The sequence below is a fragment of the Motacilla alba genome, chromosome Z (genome assembly GCF_015832195.1).
Source record: "Motacilla alba alba isolate MOTALB_02 chromosome Z, Motacilla_alba_V1.0_pri, whole genome shotgun sequence".
Taxonomy (NCBI): Eukaryota; Metazoa; Chordata; class Aves; order Passeriformes; family Motacillidae; genus Motacilla; species Motacilla alba.
The window spans coordinates 8,896,683-8,913,626 of NC_052046.1; the positions used below are offsets into that span (position 1 = coordinate 8,896,683).

General features: G+C 57.3%; 1 protein-coding gene across 4 annotated transcripts; it reads left to right on the top strand.

The window, feature by feature from the left end:
• Positions 1-865: 865 nt before the first annotated feature.
• On the top strand, positions 866-16,944 carry DNAJB5 (DnaJ heat shock protein family (Hsp40) member B5). 4 transcript variants are annotated; one of them, XM_038125256.1, is made up of 4 exons: positions 866-1,004; positions 7,689-7,933; positions 10,142-10,740; positions 14,899-16,943. In XM_038125256.1, exons 2-4 carry the CDS (start codon positions 7,723-7,725, stop codon positions 15,130-15,132), a joined length of 1,044 nt encoding a protein of 347 aa, XP_037981184.1. In that variant the 5' UTR covers positions 866-1,004; positions 7,689-7,722; the 3' UTR covers positions 15,133-16,943. The 4 variants fall into 4 exon arrangements, with proteins under 4 accessions (XP_037981184.1, XP_037981182.1, XP_037981181.1 ...); XM_038125254.1 differs by lacking the exon at positions 866-1,004 and adding an exon at positions 3,321-3,491; XM_038125253.1 differs by lacking the exon at positions 866-1,004 and adding an exon at positions 3,511-4,661 and having other exon boundaries at positions 14,899-16,944.

Sequence of the window (16,944 nt, forward strand, 5' to 3'; positions counted from 1 at the left end):
TTCTAGGACCTTGAACCTCTTTCAGCAGAGAAGGGCGATGGAGTGGGGATGAGGAGCAGCTGAGGGAGCTCAGTGTTTAGCCGGGGCTCAAAGGGGACCTTCTCACTCGCTGTGACAGGAGGGTGTAGCCAGGTGGGGGTCAGTCTCTCCTACCTGGAAAAAAGTGGCAGGACAAGAGGACAAAGCCTCAATCTACACCAGGAGAGGTTTTCGTTGGAAATCACAAAGAATTTTGTCACAGAAGGAGTGACTGGGTTTCAGAATGGGCTCCCTGGTGGTGGAGTGACTATCCCTGAAGATGTTCCTGAAGACAGGACCTGGCCCTCAGTGTCATGCTGGTTTATGGGGTGGTGTACCGTCATAGGCTGGACTGGAGCTCAGGGGTCTTTTCCAACCTCATTCACTCAGAGATGCTGCACCACCATAGCCCTGCCTGCGCCGGGCTCCGGGGGGCTGCCAGGCCTGGGGGACGGGACACGGGCCCTGCGCAGCGCCAGCCTCCGACAGCGTGCTGGGGGCCCCGGTGCTCTGAGAACCCCCACCGCCGCTGCACCGCCCCGGGCCGGGTCACGGCCCCCGCTCGCCGAGCCCCCGGAGCCGCGGGCGGCGGGGGACGGGGCGCACCCACGAACGGCGTGAGGCGCGGCTCCCCGGTGACGTAACGCCTTTCCAGAAGATTCCCCCCGGGGATCCCGCCGCTGCGAGCGAGCGCCCGGCCAATCAGAGAGCGCCGAAAGGGCGGTGCTGGCTTGAACTGGCCAATGGAAGGCGGCGGCTGGGAGGCGAGGGGAGGGGGAGAGGCGGGCAGGTGAGCGGCGGTGGCCCGCCTTCGCCCCGCCTTCCTTCCAGGAACAACCAATCAGCATGGCGCAGCGCGGCGATCGACAGCCCCCCGGGCCAACGGGGGCGTGGCTCGCGTGGGCGGGACTCCCCTGACGTGGCGCCCGGGGGGCGGGGGCGGGGGCGGCCCAGCGAGCGCGCGGCGCCCCGGGACAGCGGGAGCGGTGAGTGCCGGGGGGCCCCCCCGCCCGCCCCCGCAGCCCCACACCGACCCCCGCAGCCCGGCCCCGGCCGTGCCGCCGCGGCGAGGCACCGCGGCCGTGGGGGCCTGTCCCCCTGCCCTGCGGGGTGACAGGGTGTCGCTGCGGGACTGCCCTGGGGTGACAAGTAGTTGCCGTGGGGCTGGGAGGAGTCAGTCCCCGAGCCCCACAGAGCGAAGCGGCTCGCTGTGGGCTGGGGGGGGGGGGGGGTCATGTCACCCCGCCCTGGGCGGTGACAGGGTGCCACTGTGGGGTGGGGCCGTGGGGTGACAAGGTGCTGCCGTGGGGCTGGGCGGTGGTCAGTCCCCCCCAGCCCGGCGGTGACAGGGTGCCCCTGTGGGACGGCGGGGGTCTCACCCAGTGCCTCGGGCGGTGACAAAGTGTCACCCTGGGCGGGGGGGCAATGCCCCTGTCTCGGGGTTGACAGGGTGTCGCTGTGCGGTCAGTCCCCCTGCCCGAGGGGTGTCAGGGGCTTGCTGTGGGGCTCGGGTGACAGTTCCCTGCGCCGAGCGTTGACAAGTTGTTGCCATGAAACTGGGAGGTCGTCTTTCCCCCTGCGCTGTGGGGTGGTAGAATATAACTGTGGGGCTGGGGAGGGTCAGTCCCCCTGCCCCGAGGAGTGACAGGGTGCCACTGCGGGGCTGAGGTGGACAGTCCCTCGGCCCGAAAGGGTGACAGGGTGTCGCAGTGGGGCTGAAGGTGATTGGCCGCTCTGCCCGTGGGGTGACAGCATGTCCCTGTGGGGCTGGGATGGGGTTCTTGCCCCACTCCACCCATGGAGTGACAGTCTGTCCTGATCTAGGGGCTTAAACCTCTCCTTTATGAAGTGGCAGGCTGTCCCTGGGGGCTGGCAGCATCGGCCTCTCTGCCCCAGGGGGTGACAGGGTTTTGCGGTGGGTCTGGGAGCTTAACCCCTTCGCCCCTTCGTGGGTGGGGAGCAGAGGGTAGCCACCCTGTTCTGTCACCGTGGGGTGACATGGAGTCTCTGTGGGGCTGAAGGGAGGGGAGGAAGGGGTTGGCATCTCTGTCTCCTGTGGGGTGTCAGGGTTTCTTGGTGGGGCTGTGCGTCAGGGTTAACTGGGCTGCCCTAGCTGGTGACCGTGTGTCCCTGTGGGTCTGAAGATTGTGTCAGGAAGGGGTTAATCCCCGTGCCCCATAACAGAGATAGTGCATCCAAGTGGGGCAGGGAGAGAGAGGGTAACACCCCCTGCCATGGGGCTGCAGTACAGCCCTGAGGAGCTGGAGAGCGTGGTGAGGTTAGGGTTGATCCCTCTCTCCTGTTTCACTTTGGAGGGAATAATGTGCTCTGTTTGAGCTATGTGGTGTGGCCTGGAAGGGGTCAATACCCCTCCACCACCGCCCTGCGGGTACCTGTGTATCCCAGTGGGGCTGAACTGGCTGGTGACAAAGTTGGTAACCTCCCACCCAGGTGACAGTAACACGGTTAGAGGGACCAGCATGGAAGGGGTTAACCCCTGTCCCCAGTCGAGGTGACAGTGTCTCCTGGGAGGGCTGACCAGGAGGAAAGGGATAACCTGCTTTCCTCTTGAGGCAGGCAGTGGGTCCCAGTGGGGCTTGATCATGGCAGGGGGTCAGCCCTGGACCTCTGTGGGTCTGTGCACTGGGGCACAAGGCATGAGTGAACCCCTGTGTGTGTGACAGCCCCTAAAAGGATAGTGCCTCTGGGCTAGGGAGGGGGATAAACCCCATCCCCATGAAGTTCTTAGCCCCACAGTGGGGCTGGGTGGGGGGCATGGGGTGGCGATCTGTGCTGTGGGGGGGTTCAACCCCATCCCCACGCCATTGTGGGCATCCTAGTGAGTCTGGAATCGGGGTACCCTGCACGGGGAGGCAGCAGTGGGGGCTTGACCCTATCTCCACACAACTGTGAGTGTGGCTGGAAAGAGGGAAACCTGCTTGGGGAGACACTGTGAGGGGCTTGACCCCATCTCCACCCAAGAGCCAGCACCAGATAGGTCTGGAAAATGGGGGACCCATGTCGGCGGTGATCGCAAGTGGTACTTGACACCATCCCCTCGCAGGAGACAGCACCTCGTGGCTGTGGAGATATGGGACCCTCTCTGGGGAAATTCTGAGCGGGGTCCTGATCCGTGCCCACGCAGGAGGCGGCCGCCGGCGGGGCTGGCAGCGGGGGCTGTGCTGGCAGAGGCAGCGAGGGGAGGGTTAACCCCGTCCCCACGCAGGTGCCGGCACCCCAGTGGGGCTGTCGGTGGGGAGGGGGAGGCGGGCGGTGCGTGTGGGGGCTCGGGGAGGGGATGATTCATTGCGGGTAGTCATGACATTGCTGCCTGGTTGCCTGCGACTGCCATCCAGCACGGGCACGGGTGGCTCTGCCTGCCCCGGCGCGACAAGATCCCCACCAGCTCCCTGACTGAGCCCGGGATACGCTACCATGCCGGCAATCCTGCTCTTCTGGAGCCGCGCCGAGAGGTATGCGCTGCCTCGGCACCCGCGCCTCGCCGGACCCCGCCGGCTCGGAGCCCGGCGGGACTCCAGCCCCTGGGAACACAGCGGGATGGGGGCTGTCGCCCGCCCGGCTGTTTCGCTTGCGGCGGGTGGGATGCAGGAGCTACCTGGTGGTATCCCTAGTACGGCTGCCTAGTTTCGGTGTAGAGCTTCTGGAGAGGATGCTCTCCGTGGCCTGCGAGTGACGGTGACAGACGAGGGGACGCGGTGGCATTAGCTTTCCTTTGGCGTGCCTGAAGGTGACTTCTCAGAAGTAGGTTTTGCGCCGTGGGCTCGGGGGACGCACCGTCCCCGTCCCGCTGCCCTGCCGCCACGGGGAGCCCCGGACGCCGGGCGGGAATGCGGCACTCAGATCCTCTCTGCCGGGGGGCCGGTGAGGGGGACACAGGGACCCCCATGCATCCGAACGGGAAAAGCTGGGGAGGTGCACATTGGTTAACGTGACTTTTTTCCATATCAACGCCGCCCTACTTTTCTCCCTACCCGATTCGCCTGGCGGGTGCTCAGCCCTGGGCGTCAGCAGAGTCGTTTCTGGGGACACCGGGGGGCTCCTGGCTGCGCTCCCTGCGCTCCTTGGAGGGGGCTGCGTGGGGGACGTGACGGTGCCAGGCGGCTGGGTGCCTTGTGGCAGCGGAGAAGAGGAATGCTGGAACTGACGGATTAAGCAGAAGTGTCTTAATCTGTCGGTTTAACGAGAAAGCGTCAAGAAACCAATTAAAAGGAAAATTACGGCACGGCGAGTGACTCCATTGAAGGGTCTCTCCGTGCGCGGCTGGGAAGCACACAAAGGACGGCAGCTCCCCGGCGGCACCGCGTCCACCGGAGGAGCCCTTTCGGAGCCATCCTGGGAGCGAGGTCAGAGCCAACCACGGCTGCCGGGCTGGCGAAGAGCTGCCCTTTGGGTGTGCCGGAGGAGGTGGAGGGGGGGACTCGCCAGCAGAGCATCCCTTGGCGGCGGCGGCATCCCCGGCACGAGCCAGCACCTTTTGCCCCGCCACCCTCCTCCCGCCCTCCAGTGCCTCCCGGGCGGGCACACAGCACCTGCCGCCGCCTGCGGACAGCCGCAATGTTTAAAATAAAACTAGAGCCTTTAAAAATGACAGCTTGGACTATGAATGTGTTCGTAAAGTTTCGGTAAGTGGGTTTCAGCCTCTCGACCTTGTGTCCTCGTTAAACCATCTGTGCCTGTCCCTGGCATCCCGCGGTGACCTTGCACCCCGAGATGGAACAAAAAAAAAAAAACCTTGTGTCGTTGCCAGGGTGGGTTTGTTCCCTTAGATGACTGCCGAGCAGAGGGATTATGTCAAACGATCGCTATTCAGCTGGCGCGCTAGCCCAGCGCCCAGCGGTTGCTCGGGCTGATGTCATGTGCGGGGCCGGAACAAAGATTTATTCTTTATTTAATTATTTTTTTTCTTTTGGTGTGGTTGCAAGAGGAGGATGGAGGTTGTGCTGGCTCGGCAGGGCAGGGGCATGCCTGTGGTTTTCACCAAGGCAGGGTGGCCGTGGCTTATCTGGGGGCATCTGATTTCCAAGGGTGATACAGGAATGCCTTTGCCAGCTTGAAAGCCCCCACCGCTCCCGAGGGGGTTAAATGGGAAGTCAGGAGAGGATGACTGAGCAGAAGGGGGAGAGGATCGGTGGCAAGGCACAGCTGATCCCAGAGAGGTGGGAGGGAAGGAGGGAGGCTCTGCGGGGACAGAGTCGTGTTTTACCACCATTGTGCATGTGAGCTGAGCCTCGGGAGCGTGCCTTAACCCACCGGGTCACCCACCGGCACCTGGTCCTCGTGGCACGGTAAACCGCGGCACCGGGATGCATTTCGGTACAGAAATTCCCTTCCCCATGGCCAGCCAGATGAAGGGGTCCTTGGTCAGGTCAGAGATCCTTGTCAGGCATCCCCACCCTGGCCAAAGACCTCTCAGTGGACAAATCCGGAGATTTTGTGGGTGGCAACAGCATTTTGCATTTTTGGGATGTGTTTTCATGGGAAACGCTGTGGAGTTTTGGCCAGATGAGGGTGTCCCAGTGGTGCTGTCAGGTTGGGCTGCGTGGGGTCAGAGCCAGACACTGTGGTCCCTGGGCAGTGACAGTTGAAGGTTTGTCAGCTCTGTGTTGCTGGAGCTAGGGTGTGATGGGTTATCTTTAGCACTGCTTGGTTTGCTCTCGCTGTGGGAGGGTTGGCAACATCCAGACAGGGCCAAATCGTCATCCCAGTACTAGCTTCAGGGAGCCCCTGCCCTCCACTGGAAGTTGCTGTGGGGAAGTGGGGTGTTGGAGTGACCCTTGGTGTGGAGAATGGACAGGATAGCTCTTGGTTCTCCTGCTGATTGCTCACCCCAGGGTCTCCTGCAGCTTCCCTGCTACTTAGGGAGGATAAATGGGGAGGTGGATGTGGGCTGGGGGCAGAGCATCCCCCAGCACCTGTGTGGGCTGGGTGCTTCTGGTATCTCTGCATGCAGGAGCTGGTATAGAAATGTGCTGACATCCAGGAGCTGCCACAGGAGATGCTGTCAGATGCTCTTTATGCCCCCAGGGACCTCCTCCCACCTCTTGTGCCGCCTGGGATGTTGTACAGTGTTTGCAGATGCCCCCCATCTCCCTTCACTGTGTCCTTCAGGGGTGCCTTAGCCCCCCTCCCCATCTACAGCAAAGCTTCTCCTCCACAGCTGGAGCAAAAAAGAGCAGAAGTTGGTGGTTTGGATGGAGATGGCCAAATGTGGGACCAATTTCCAAGCTCCTGTAGGTGGTCATTGCCCAAGGCATGGCCCGAGGCAAGTGTTGGATGTTTGGTGTGGCTGCCAGATGCTTAGAGTAGCACCCAAGCATGGATCCTAGGAGAGCACAGCCACCCTTGATTGAGCTGTAGTGGTTGGGGGATCCCTCTGTGACCTCCAGTGGGAGCTCATGGATAGAGGAAGGAAGGGGAGAACATCTGGTAGCTTGTATGATGGTGAAGAAAAGGGGCAAAACTCACACCCTATGCCAACATCCGTCTGCTGCAGGGGCACAGTTGGTTGAGGTGGCTCAGTTGTATTTGGAGCAAGTAGAGGGTGGAACTTGGGCTGTAGCAGGGAGCAGGATGTGAGCAATGGGAGTGCAGGTCTGCAAGGGCAGCGCCTGGGAGAAGCAGGGTCAGCACTGAGTGTGAGAGGGGCCAGGCCAGACTCTGAGGTTCAGGGAGTCAAGTGTTTGCTGTCACATAACCAAAAGTCGAGGAGCAGTGGGAAACATCTGTGGAGAGGCATGGGACTTGTTAGCTTTTGCCTAGAGGAGCAGCCCTGCCATCTCCCCCAGCTGCTCCCTGGGTGGCTGTGACTCCAGTGGTGACTGGGGGATGAATTACAGCCACCGGGTTTTCCATGCCTTAGTATAGGCATGGGCACGGCCCCAGCCCCCGCGCGATGCAGCGAGTGAGCCCTGAGTTCCTGCCTTACTGCAAGATCCAGTTGGAGGCTCTCGGGGAGTGCAAGTCAGGCTAGAAAGTGTTGGGTTTTTTTTTAAAACAGAAAAAGAAAAAAGCCCTCCCACCATCACAAGATGTTTCTGTCTAACGGCTCCGTTCTCTCTCCGCTAAATACAAATTATGGCTCTGACAGCCGGAGGCGCTTATCTCCAGCTGAATGCCAATTGCTTTCAGGAACAAAATGTTTGAAGTTCCTTTAAGGTGAAGGCACAACGTGGTCCCTGCCACTGCTTTCAGCCTCCAAAACCTGCTGTCATCACCCCGACTTGAGTCTCAGGTCCCCAGCTGGGAGAGAACCAGGCAAGGGGGTGGACACAGACCGGCAGCTACATTTGGACATAGCTCAGCCCTCCTGACTCAGCCGGGGGGGACGGACAGGTCCTGGCCTGACGTTAGCAGTGGCGTGGCCCCTATAATAGCGCCGTGCCCCAACTTGAGCTCTCTCTCCCTGTCAGTCTCAGAGATGAGTCTGTCCATCCCAGCCGTGGGACTCAGCGGGATAAAACCAGAGCTGGGATACATTCTTGCACCGGGGCTCTGACCTCTGTTGGGAAGCGTGGACTTGAGCTGGCTCTGGTGCTGCTGGCCCGTGGGACACAGGGAGCATCGTCTCCGCGATAAGTGTGTGCCAGTCCTGTCCCCAACTGCCCCTGTGTGATATTCACCTTACGAAGAGCTGTCTTTTCTCCTTTCAGGAATAAGTACTCGGCTCCCGGCAGCGTCGCCGTCATGGGGAAGGACTACTACAAGATTTTGGGCATCCAGAGCGGTGCCAACGAAGATGAAATCAAGAAGGCCTATCGGAAAATGGCCCTGAAATATCATCCCGATAAGAATAAAGACCCCAACGCTGAGGAGAAGTTCAAGGAGATTGCGGAGGCTTATGACGTCCTGAGTGACCCCAAGAAACGAGCTGTGTATGACCAGTATGGGGAGGAAGGTAAGGGGATAGGTGCTGCTCACTGGGAGGCAGGGGTGTTGGGTCCACATCAGTTTTAGAGGTGAGGGAGAGTTTTCACAGAGAAGTATTTCAGTATTTCATGCCTACTCCTGAAATGGGACTGGTTGCCAAAAAATCAGAGAGAGCGAAGACTCCACAGGTGGCAGAAATCATCTCTCATCCCACTCCTCCCCAGGCTGCTTCACTTTTCCAGCAATTTGTCACCTTGCTTCCTGGGGTGTCTGGGCTCCCCCTGCCCTCTGCCCCAAAACTGTGGGTGCCAGCTGAGAAATTGAAGGAGTTCACCTCCTGGGTCATACCTGGGGTAATTTGTTAGCATCTCTTTAAATGACCTAAATAACACAGCAGAGACGTACTGCTTCTGCCCACATTCCCCCTGCACTTGGGCACTGGTCCCACTGTCCTCCCTGGTACAGGCTGACCTACAGGATTCAAAGCTTTTCCCAATTTAAGTAATAGGCCCTTGTTTTGAAACCAAGCGGCTGCTGTTGTCTGGTGGTTGGCATGGAGGAGGAGGAGGAGGAGGAGAGCCGCTCCAAGGCAGGCAGCCTTATTAGTCGATGATGGAAGAGTGCAACCCCATTCGAGGAGAGTGCCGAATAGCATCTGCATTAATCAGCCCAGGGCTTGGGTGCTTAAAAGAGCAGGAGGTCTGGCAGGAGCAGGCTGCTGGGTGGAAGAGGCAGCTCTTCTCTCGGGCAGGTGCATCCCCTCACAAGCCACCGGCAGGATTAAGCAGCAGTGGGTTAATTGTTGACCCGTTAGTTATGTCAGGGCTGTGATGGATGCACCGGGCACAGTGATTTGCTGCCCTGTAAAATGAGAAGAGACTCTCTCAAGTGGGAAACCAGCTTTTCCCGGGAGGCCTCAGTGAAATAGGACCCCGCTCAGGCTGGCGTCATGGGATTGAAGGTGAAACCTCCTGGCTGTACAGTCTATTAGGAGTGGGGCTCACTGGGGATTTGGCAAAATCCCTGTTGCCTGCAGGCGTTTAAAGTAAGAGTGAATTAAGGAAGAGGGTAAGAGCTCCCTCGCTGGCCCGTCAAGTTGAAGACTGTCTTCCCCCATGTCCCATCATTGCTGAACCTCTCATGTTCTGTGACCTTCCCCACATGTTTTGTTTCCCATTTTTTTTTGGGCAATGAAGGTCAGCATTTTGAGGAGCTTCAGGGTCACATGCTGTGTAGGCAAGGTGAAGTGGGAAAGCCCATTCAACCCACCCAGAATACTGACTTCAGCACTCAGAAGAGACTCCCAAACTTGTCCTGCTGTGGAAAGGGCGTGGGGGGTTGGGACAAAGGACAGCCTGTCAGAAATAGTCCTTCACTGTCACTGATGTGCCCTGAAAATAGTCCCTGAGCTAGGCTTGGCTTAACCCTTCCCAACCCTGCTGATCAAAAATAGCCTTGCAGAGCATGTGTGACCTCTTTGGGGGGCATTTGTCATGTGCCTTGACTCCTTGGGACTTGGGATGAGTTGCAGTGACGTCAGGCTCAGCCTGGGACCTGGCAGGGGAGTTTCCTATGGAAAGGGTTGCCAAATGATCAAACCTGGAGCTTACCTGGCATTTTATACAGCCAGTGTGCAGGGAACTGCATGCTGACCTGGAGGTCTGCTCACCTCCGCCTGCCTGTAGTATCATTGAGGGTGGAGAAGATCCCTAAGATCATTTAATGAAGCACTGCCATGTTCATCACTAAGCCGTGTCCCTAAGTGCCACATCCACACACCTTTTGAACACCTCCAAGAATGGTGACTCCATCACTTCCCTAGGCAGCCTGTTCCTGACCAACTTTTCTGTGAAGAAGTTTTTCCTAATATCCAGTCTCAGAGACAAGGCTATTGGGGCAGGAAGGAGCCTGCTCATGGGGAAAATGGAGATGGGGTGATCAGGGCATGTTTTAAATTAAAATTAGGTGAACAGGGTGGAGAGAATCAGAGGTCCTTCAGTAGGGATAGAGGGTATGAAACCTGAACGGATTCTGAGCTTGCAGGGTGTAGGAGTGGGACTGTGTGCCATGGGTGGAGATGGTGCCATCACAGTGGCTGGGCTGGAGGTGGCATTCCCACGCAGGAGAGGGTGGAGGGAGGTGGCAGAGGCCATTCTCCCACCTGGGCAGTGCAGTCCTTGCAGAGCATTTACCCCACAGGGAGCATTCATGTCTCCTCTTCCCCCTTATCTTCCAGGTCTCAAAACTGGAGGTGGCTCTTCAGGTGGCTCAGGAAACACCTTCCACTACACCTTCCATGGAGACCCCCATGCCACCTTCGCATCCTTCTTCGGAGGCTCCAACCCTTTTGACATCTTCTTCGCCAGCAGCCGCTCCCGGATGTTCAATGGCTTTGACCAGGAAGACATGGATATGGATGATGACGACGACCCTTTCAGTGCCTTTGGCCGGTTTGGCTTCAACGGCATTAATGGGGTTCACCGGCGGCACCAGGAGTCCCTGCACACGCGGAGGAAGGTCCAAGACCCGCCGGTCATCCACGAGCTCAAGGTGTCCCTGGAAGAGATCTACCACGGATCCACCAAGAGGATGAAGATCACTCGCAGAAGGCTCAACGCCGATGGCCGGACCATGCGGACTGAGGACAAGATCCTAAACATTGTCATCAAACGGGGCTGGAAGGAGGGAACCAAAATCACATTCCCCAAAGAAGGGGATGCCACTCCAGACAACATCCCTGCAGACATCGTGTTCATCCTCAAGGACAAGCCTCACTCGCACTTCAAGAGAGACGGGACAAACGTGATCTACACGGCAAACATCAGTCTTAAAGAGGTGAGTACGGGTGGTAAATCCCATGGGATGTGAGGTGGCACTGGTTCATGGCCTTTGGGGCCAAGATGGGAGGCAGTTCTCCTCCTGCTCTGGATAGGAAAGACCAGGTAGGTCGCAAGACAGGAGCTGCAGAGGCCGACTTGGTCTTGGCTTTGGAGGTGCTTGACTTCCATGCTGGGTGTGGGAGAGTGATGCTGTGGTCCCTGCTGAACACACCTCACTTCTTGAGCCAATTCAGGTGGCTCATTTTATCCATTTTGTCCCTTCTCCATATGTCTTGTTTTTCTATTTTAGCATAGGATATTCACATGTGGAACAAAGGGCACATCCTCGGTTAGGAGCAAGGGAAAACCCAGGTTGGGTGGCATCAGTCTGATTCCTGCTTTTCCTGTGGCTGAGCCTGCTGTGGCTTAGTTACTGCCTAGGGTTGCACCAGGCAGTAACTAAGCTCTTCCCATGGGCAGAGAGTAGGATTACATGGAAGAAAGTGATCCCTTGCCCTCCCTGAGCAGTGCTTTAGCTGTTTTCCTTGATTCTGGCTTTCCTAGATAAGCAACCAAACAAATTAGATACGCAGGCAATGAGTAAAACTCAACACTTCCAGGCTGCCAGTCCTGGAGGTCACGGCAGGGCTAGATGGATGCATCGGATCATCCAGCAATCTGCACGAAGGTGGGAGAGGAAAGGGAAGATTACCTCAGTACAAGATGTGCTGTTCGCCACTGCTGCTGTAAAACTACCTTTTAATAAATCCCAGCTGGCAGCTGCATTTAACGTTGACATTTTTGGCAGCTGCCATTTGCTGTTCCTTTCAGACGGTAGACGCTGTCTGTCTTCTTAATGAGCTGATTTTTTTTTTCCTTCCTGGAGGCAGATTTATGTTCTCAAATGCATTGAATAGAAATAAGCTCAATGGGCCAGACCTGAGGCAGGAAAACGTGATCTTGTGAAGTGTTCCAGGAAGTCAGGAGAGCTCTGTGATGGCTCTGCATCCCAGCTCAGGCTGTGACCGGGTGTACTGGGGGCAAAAAGCACATGGGCCAGGCAGAGCTGGGCATTCCTGAAGCAAACTCAGCTCTGCTTAACTTGCAGACTCAGGAGTTTCCCTCACAGTGCAAAGTACAGAGGTTTATTCCTGCAGTAGCTGGTTCTCCTGGCCAATCCAGAAATACTCAGGAGAGACTGCCTTATTTATGGAACGGTGCGTGCCATATCTCAGATATTTCCTTCTGTTCATTCCTTTTATCTGTAAAGCTAACCCTGACCTGGCTGTGCTGATGCCCAGACCATGTTAGCCCAGGTTTGTGCTCTGGTCAGGCTGGAGGGACTCCTGCCTGGAGTTGACTTTTGAGCAGTAACTGGAGAAACGGGGTTGAGAAGTGCAGCAGAAGTGTTGGACACTTGTGAGCTCCATGGGCACTGCATGCTGGCAGTGGGTTTGCACAATGCAGACACAAAGCAGAAAATTGATGGTCCAGGCAAATTCCTTATTCCTTATTGTCTCTGACCTCCCCCAGCACAAACCCAACATGCTGGGCATCCTCATGGGGCTGCTGGTTTGGCTGTCGTCCCCAGCCTGCTGCTTGCCAGGGCAGTGTGATGCTCTGCTGTATTTGTCTTCCAGGAAAAGAAGTTCCTTAAGTACTCTGGAGCACGAGCAGATTCTGGGAGCTCTCCAATTCTGTATGCTACCACCTCAGTATGTGACAGAGCACAACTTCTCCATCTCCTCAGCCTCTGGCTGTAGCCTTAGGTGTCTCCTTGCACCTTCTGCCTTGCAAGGCTGCCTCTTCTAGCCTGAGTTTTAGTCTCTGCCACTGCCATGAGAGAACATAGTGCCATCAGGAAAGCTGGCAGGTGTTGGGTACTGCAGGGCCAGCCCTTGAGTCCCAGCCCTGCTGGTTGCCTGTCCAGGGCAGTGCAGGCGTTTTGCCACCTGTCTGCTGCAGAATCACAGATGTAGGAGTGCTTTTCCAGGGCTTCGTTGTCTTCCTTCCTAAAATCAGAGGCACGTGCCGCAGCGGGGAGCTGCGGGAGGGAGGAGGCACACAGCTCCACCAGCAGCTGCCTCTGCCGGGAGCCAGCGCTGCTGGCAGGGCATCCTGCCCTCCTGGCTGCTGCCTAATGCCTGCCCTCAGCACCATCCCGCTTTGCATCCTTTACCTGGCGTCACCTTCCTCGAAGCATCCGTGCCTCGGCTCATCCCGGCTGGGACGCGGCCGGTGGCGACGCCCTCCCCGGTGGCTTTGCCGCGAGCGGAGGAGGACCCAACGGTGACCTAGATAAAGCTCTGCTCGCACAGCACAGTGCTCAAACCCAGGGTGATTTCATCCCCAGGGATAAACCAAGCCTCTTTCTAGGATGCAGGGTAGCTCCCGCGGTTACTGGTGTTACTTCAGCAACCGTTTTCCCAAATGCCAGCAAAGTTGAGCAAGAAGATTGAAAAACAGGGACATACGGCGGGGGAGCGATCGCCTCGGATTCTTGCGTCTTGGCTCTGGGAAGGAAACATTAAGATCCTGCCTGCCTTCGCTGTTACCGCCCGCTTCTGCTCACATCTCTGCCTGCTTTCCCCATCCACGTGTTCCCACAGGGACTTCTTGTTCTCCTTTCTGTTTTGTGGCTGGAGGTGTCCTTTCTTGGCACACGTGGGCACTTGCAGCCATGGCACACTGCACTGGGCACCAGCGAGCAGGAGGGCTTTGGCATTCCTTGTCTGAATGCATAGCACAAACTCCTTGATGTGGGAAGATTGTCCTTTGTTTTCCCCTCAACCTGCTGGAGATCAGCCAAGCACCTGCTGCTCACACAGAACTGGTGATGGCATCCTCCTGCAGGCTGAAGACTTCATCCCTGGAGGACACCCTCTCCAGAAGGAGGCCTGTGCAGATGAGCCATGCAAAGGAGATAGGACCTTCTCCCCTGTTCTCCCCTCAACAGAGACCCTGAACCAGCTCTGGCACAGATCCCACTGTGAACCCTCTGGTTCAAAGCCTTGGCTCTGCTGCAGAAGCCCCATCCATCACCTCAGAGCCAGTGGCAGCATGAGCTGTTTCTCCTGGTGCCTGTTGCTGCTCTGCCTTTAGAGGCTTTTCCTGAGTTGGGGGGAAACGCAGAACATTCCCCCACCTACCCCAGAAACAGCAATTGCGTCTTTCTCCACTTCCCTTGCAGGGTGTTTTGGGAGGGCTGGGACCCCCAGGACCCAGTTCAGAGGGACAAACCTGTACCAGCCCCCACACAGAAGCTTGAGGCTGTAGCTCAGCAGCCCCCCAGCCCCCACCCCCTTCCAGAAGCATCGTTCCGCAGTCCTCTCGCTCAGCCCTTGCTGAGAGCCTGGAGACGATCCTGCCCACATGTACGACAGAGCTGTCTGAGTTATTTAAGGACACAAGGATTTTCTTGCTGCATTCCTGCGTCACGTGGCTTGCCAATGCAGGCCGGTGTGCGGCTGCTGCCGGGGGCTGGGGTGCAGCAGGGTGGCACCCCCACACCGGCTCCTGGCTGTGCAATGGGACAGGAGACGGGAACCAGCCCCTCCAGCTCCCCAGCTCCCAGGGAAGCTCAGTGCCACGGCCACACCCTTGTGCCATGCTGGCCTAGCCTTGTGGGGGCTGTCGGTGACAGGGATGGGACATGGGACATGGGACATGGGCTGTGCTATAGATAACCCCAAGCACCGGGCAAAGCTGCCGTGCTCTGGAGGGCGACAGCTGATGGGCTGTGGCAGCATCCCATGATCTCAGCTGGATTTTCGGCTGCCTGAGGCTGGGCGACAGGGCTGGAAAGGAGCTAAATTTAGCCTGCCTTGTTGCTGTGGGTGGCTGGGCACTTGCTGGTGGTGCCTTCTAGGCAGCCCAGCAGGTGGGGAGGGGAGTCCTTCCCCCCATGAGAGCCGGGGCACCCCTCTCCTGGGGCACCCCTCTTCTGGGGCACCCCTCTCCTGGGGCACCCCTCTTCTGCAGGGCTCCTGCAGCCCAGTTCATGGTGGTTGGACCAGGCTGGTGCCAGCAGAGAGCTGTGCTTGCACTGGGCAGCATCCAAAGGGAGCTGGGCACTTCAACCGGCAGAGCAGGCAGTGGGAGGAGGGGGTGTGGCTGTCAGGATGCTTTGGGGTATCAGCCCGATCTGATGGCCTGTTTCCTCTTCCTTCCTCAGGCCTTGTGCGGCTGCACTGTGAACATTCCCACCATCGACGGACGGGTGATCCCACTTCCCTGCAACGACATCATCAAGCCAGGGACAGTGAAGAGGCTACGCGGGGAGGGGCTGCCCTTCCCCAAGGCCCCCAGCCAGCGAGGAGACTTGATCGTGGAGTTCAAAATCCGCTTCCCGGACAGAATAGCTCCCCAGACGAGACAGATCCTCAAGCAGCACCTCCCATGCTCCTAGAGCCCAGGGACTCTCCTCCAAAGCAGCAATACTCCAAACGCATGTGCCACAGCACCTGGCCTGCACAGAGCCAAGGTGTCACAGCACTTTTAAATGCAAAAAAAGAGAGAAAAAAAACAACCCCTCACACTACTTTTCTCCCCCAAAAAACCCATCCGACCCACCCCCTATCCATCCTTCTTGGCCGGTTTTTTACTCCAACAATGGGGAGACTCCTGTCTGCCACAGCTCTCCCAACTGCCAAACCTTTTCTTTCTCCCCAGAGGTCCATATTTTTTTTTGCCTCGCAAGAGCGAGAGCCATGGGCCCTTTGCCCGGGGAGGTGCGTCGTGTTGTGGGTTTTTTATGTCACCTGCTTTTCAGGCCACTCTTCCCACAAGTAGCTGGACTTGTCGGTGTCCGGCGCTGTGTAAATAGGACTCCGCAGGGTCTGGCATCCCCGCTGCTGGTTTTTCTCTTCCCCTCTTTGATACTTGCTGCTGTTTGGGGTCCCGGCTGTACCACGGTGCCGATCACTCCTGCCTGTGGTGGCCCCCCCAGTAGCTGGACAATTTCTCACCTTGGGGCCACGGTACCAAGTCCAGCCGTGGTCCGCTCTCCTGTGCCAAGCCTACACCGAGCCTCGGCTGTGCCAAACAGCGGAGCACGTGGGGATGGTCCATCCAGCCTCCTGCCCCTGCCCGGGGATGTCCCCAGTGCCCGTGGGCAGCACTTGCCTGCACCTGCTGCCCACAGGGCCCAGCCAGCAGGAGGAGTGGGGAAAGCCCAGGGTGGAGCTTTCTTTTTTCAGATGTGTTGAGTTTGCATTGCTGCTTTTATTTTTTAAATACATATATATAGAGCTCATTAGATAAACTTCGTAAGGGTTTTTCTCTGCCTGTATTGGGGATACTGGCCTGACGCACCCAGGCTTTTCTTGAAAGGGGGATGATTCAGCCACACGAACAGCAAACCCCCGGAGTGGGGTTGTGTGTGCGTGTAGCACTAATCTGGGTGCAAAAGCAGAGCCAAGCGTGAGCAGAGCTGTGGGTTTCACTAGTGTTTCAGGTCAAATTAGGGATTCTAATAAGAAGAGAGAGGCGTGTGTATATATTTTTCTACAGGGACGATTCATTCAGGAGGTGTTTCTGGACATCAGGGCGGATCTGGGAAGTGCATGAGGCAGTCTGTTTAGTGGCTCCATTTTCAAATACTGTATTTTTTTAAAACCTTTGGATTTCCATCAGGAGAATTTTTATATTTCTTACCTTTCTCAGCCCACTCTGCCTCATGCCATTTTTTTTCCCAGCAAAGGGCTGGTGTGGAGCTGGAGGCACATTCGACCTGGCTTTATGCAGCTCCTCTTTCACTGCAGCACTGCCGAGAAAACCCCTGCCAAAATATTCCCCACCCTGCCCCAGGAATCCTTTTTTTCTTTTAATTCCTAAAAAAACCCAAAATTTACTGACTTGAAGCAGGGGGTCCCCTGGGGTGGGGGGGCTGTGCGTGGGGTGCCCGTGGGGCTGGGGGTACAGCTGTACAGTGTTACCTGTGGGGCGAGGAGACCTGTGAGGCGCTGCTGAATCAATCACCCGCTTTGGCCAGCGAGGGGTGGCCACTGGTTCCCTCCACTGGTCCCTGTGGAGTTCAATGTGGAGAAATGTGGACAACGTGAGCGAGAAGACAGGCCAGCACGCAGATGCAAGCTGATTTGTTTTTCTCGGTTTCAACGAGACCTGAATGTTTTATAGTGGGGTTTTTTGTAATTTTTTTTCTTTTCTTTTTTTTCTTTCTTTTTTTTTTTTTTTTTTTTTGTAATGTCAGTATTGAGAG

Coding starts and splice junctions, on each gene's coding strand:
- DNAJB5 (XM_038125253.1), top strand. CDS start 4,594: ATGTTTAAAATAAAACTAGAGCCTTTAAAAATGACAGCTTGGACTATG. Junction 4,662..7,688: donor AATGTGTTCGTAAAGTTTCG/GTAAGTGGGTTT, acceptor TTCTCCTTTCAG/GAATAAGTACTCGGCTCCCG. Junction 10,741..14,898: donor CAAACATCAGTCTTAAAGAG/GTGAGTACGGGT, acceptor TTCCTTCCTCAG/GCCTTGTGCGGCTGCACTGT.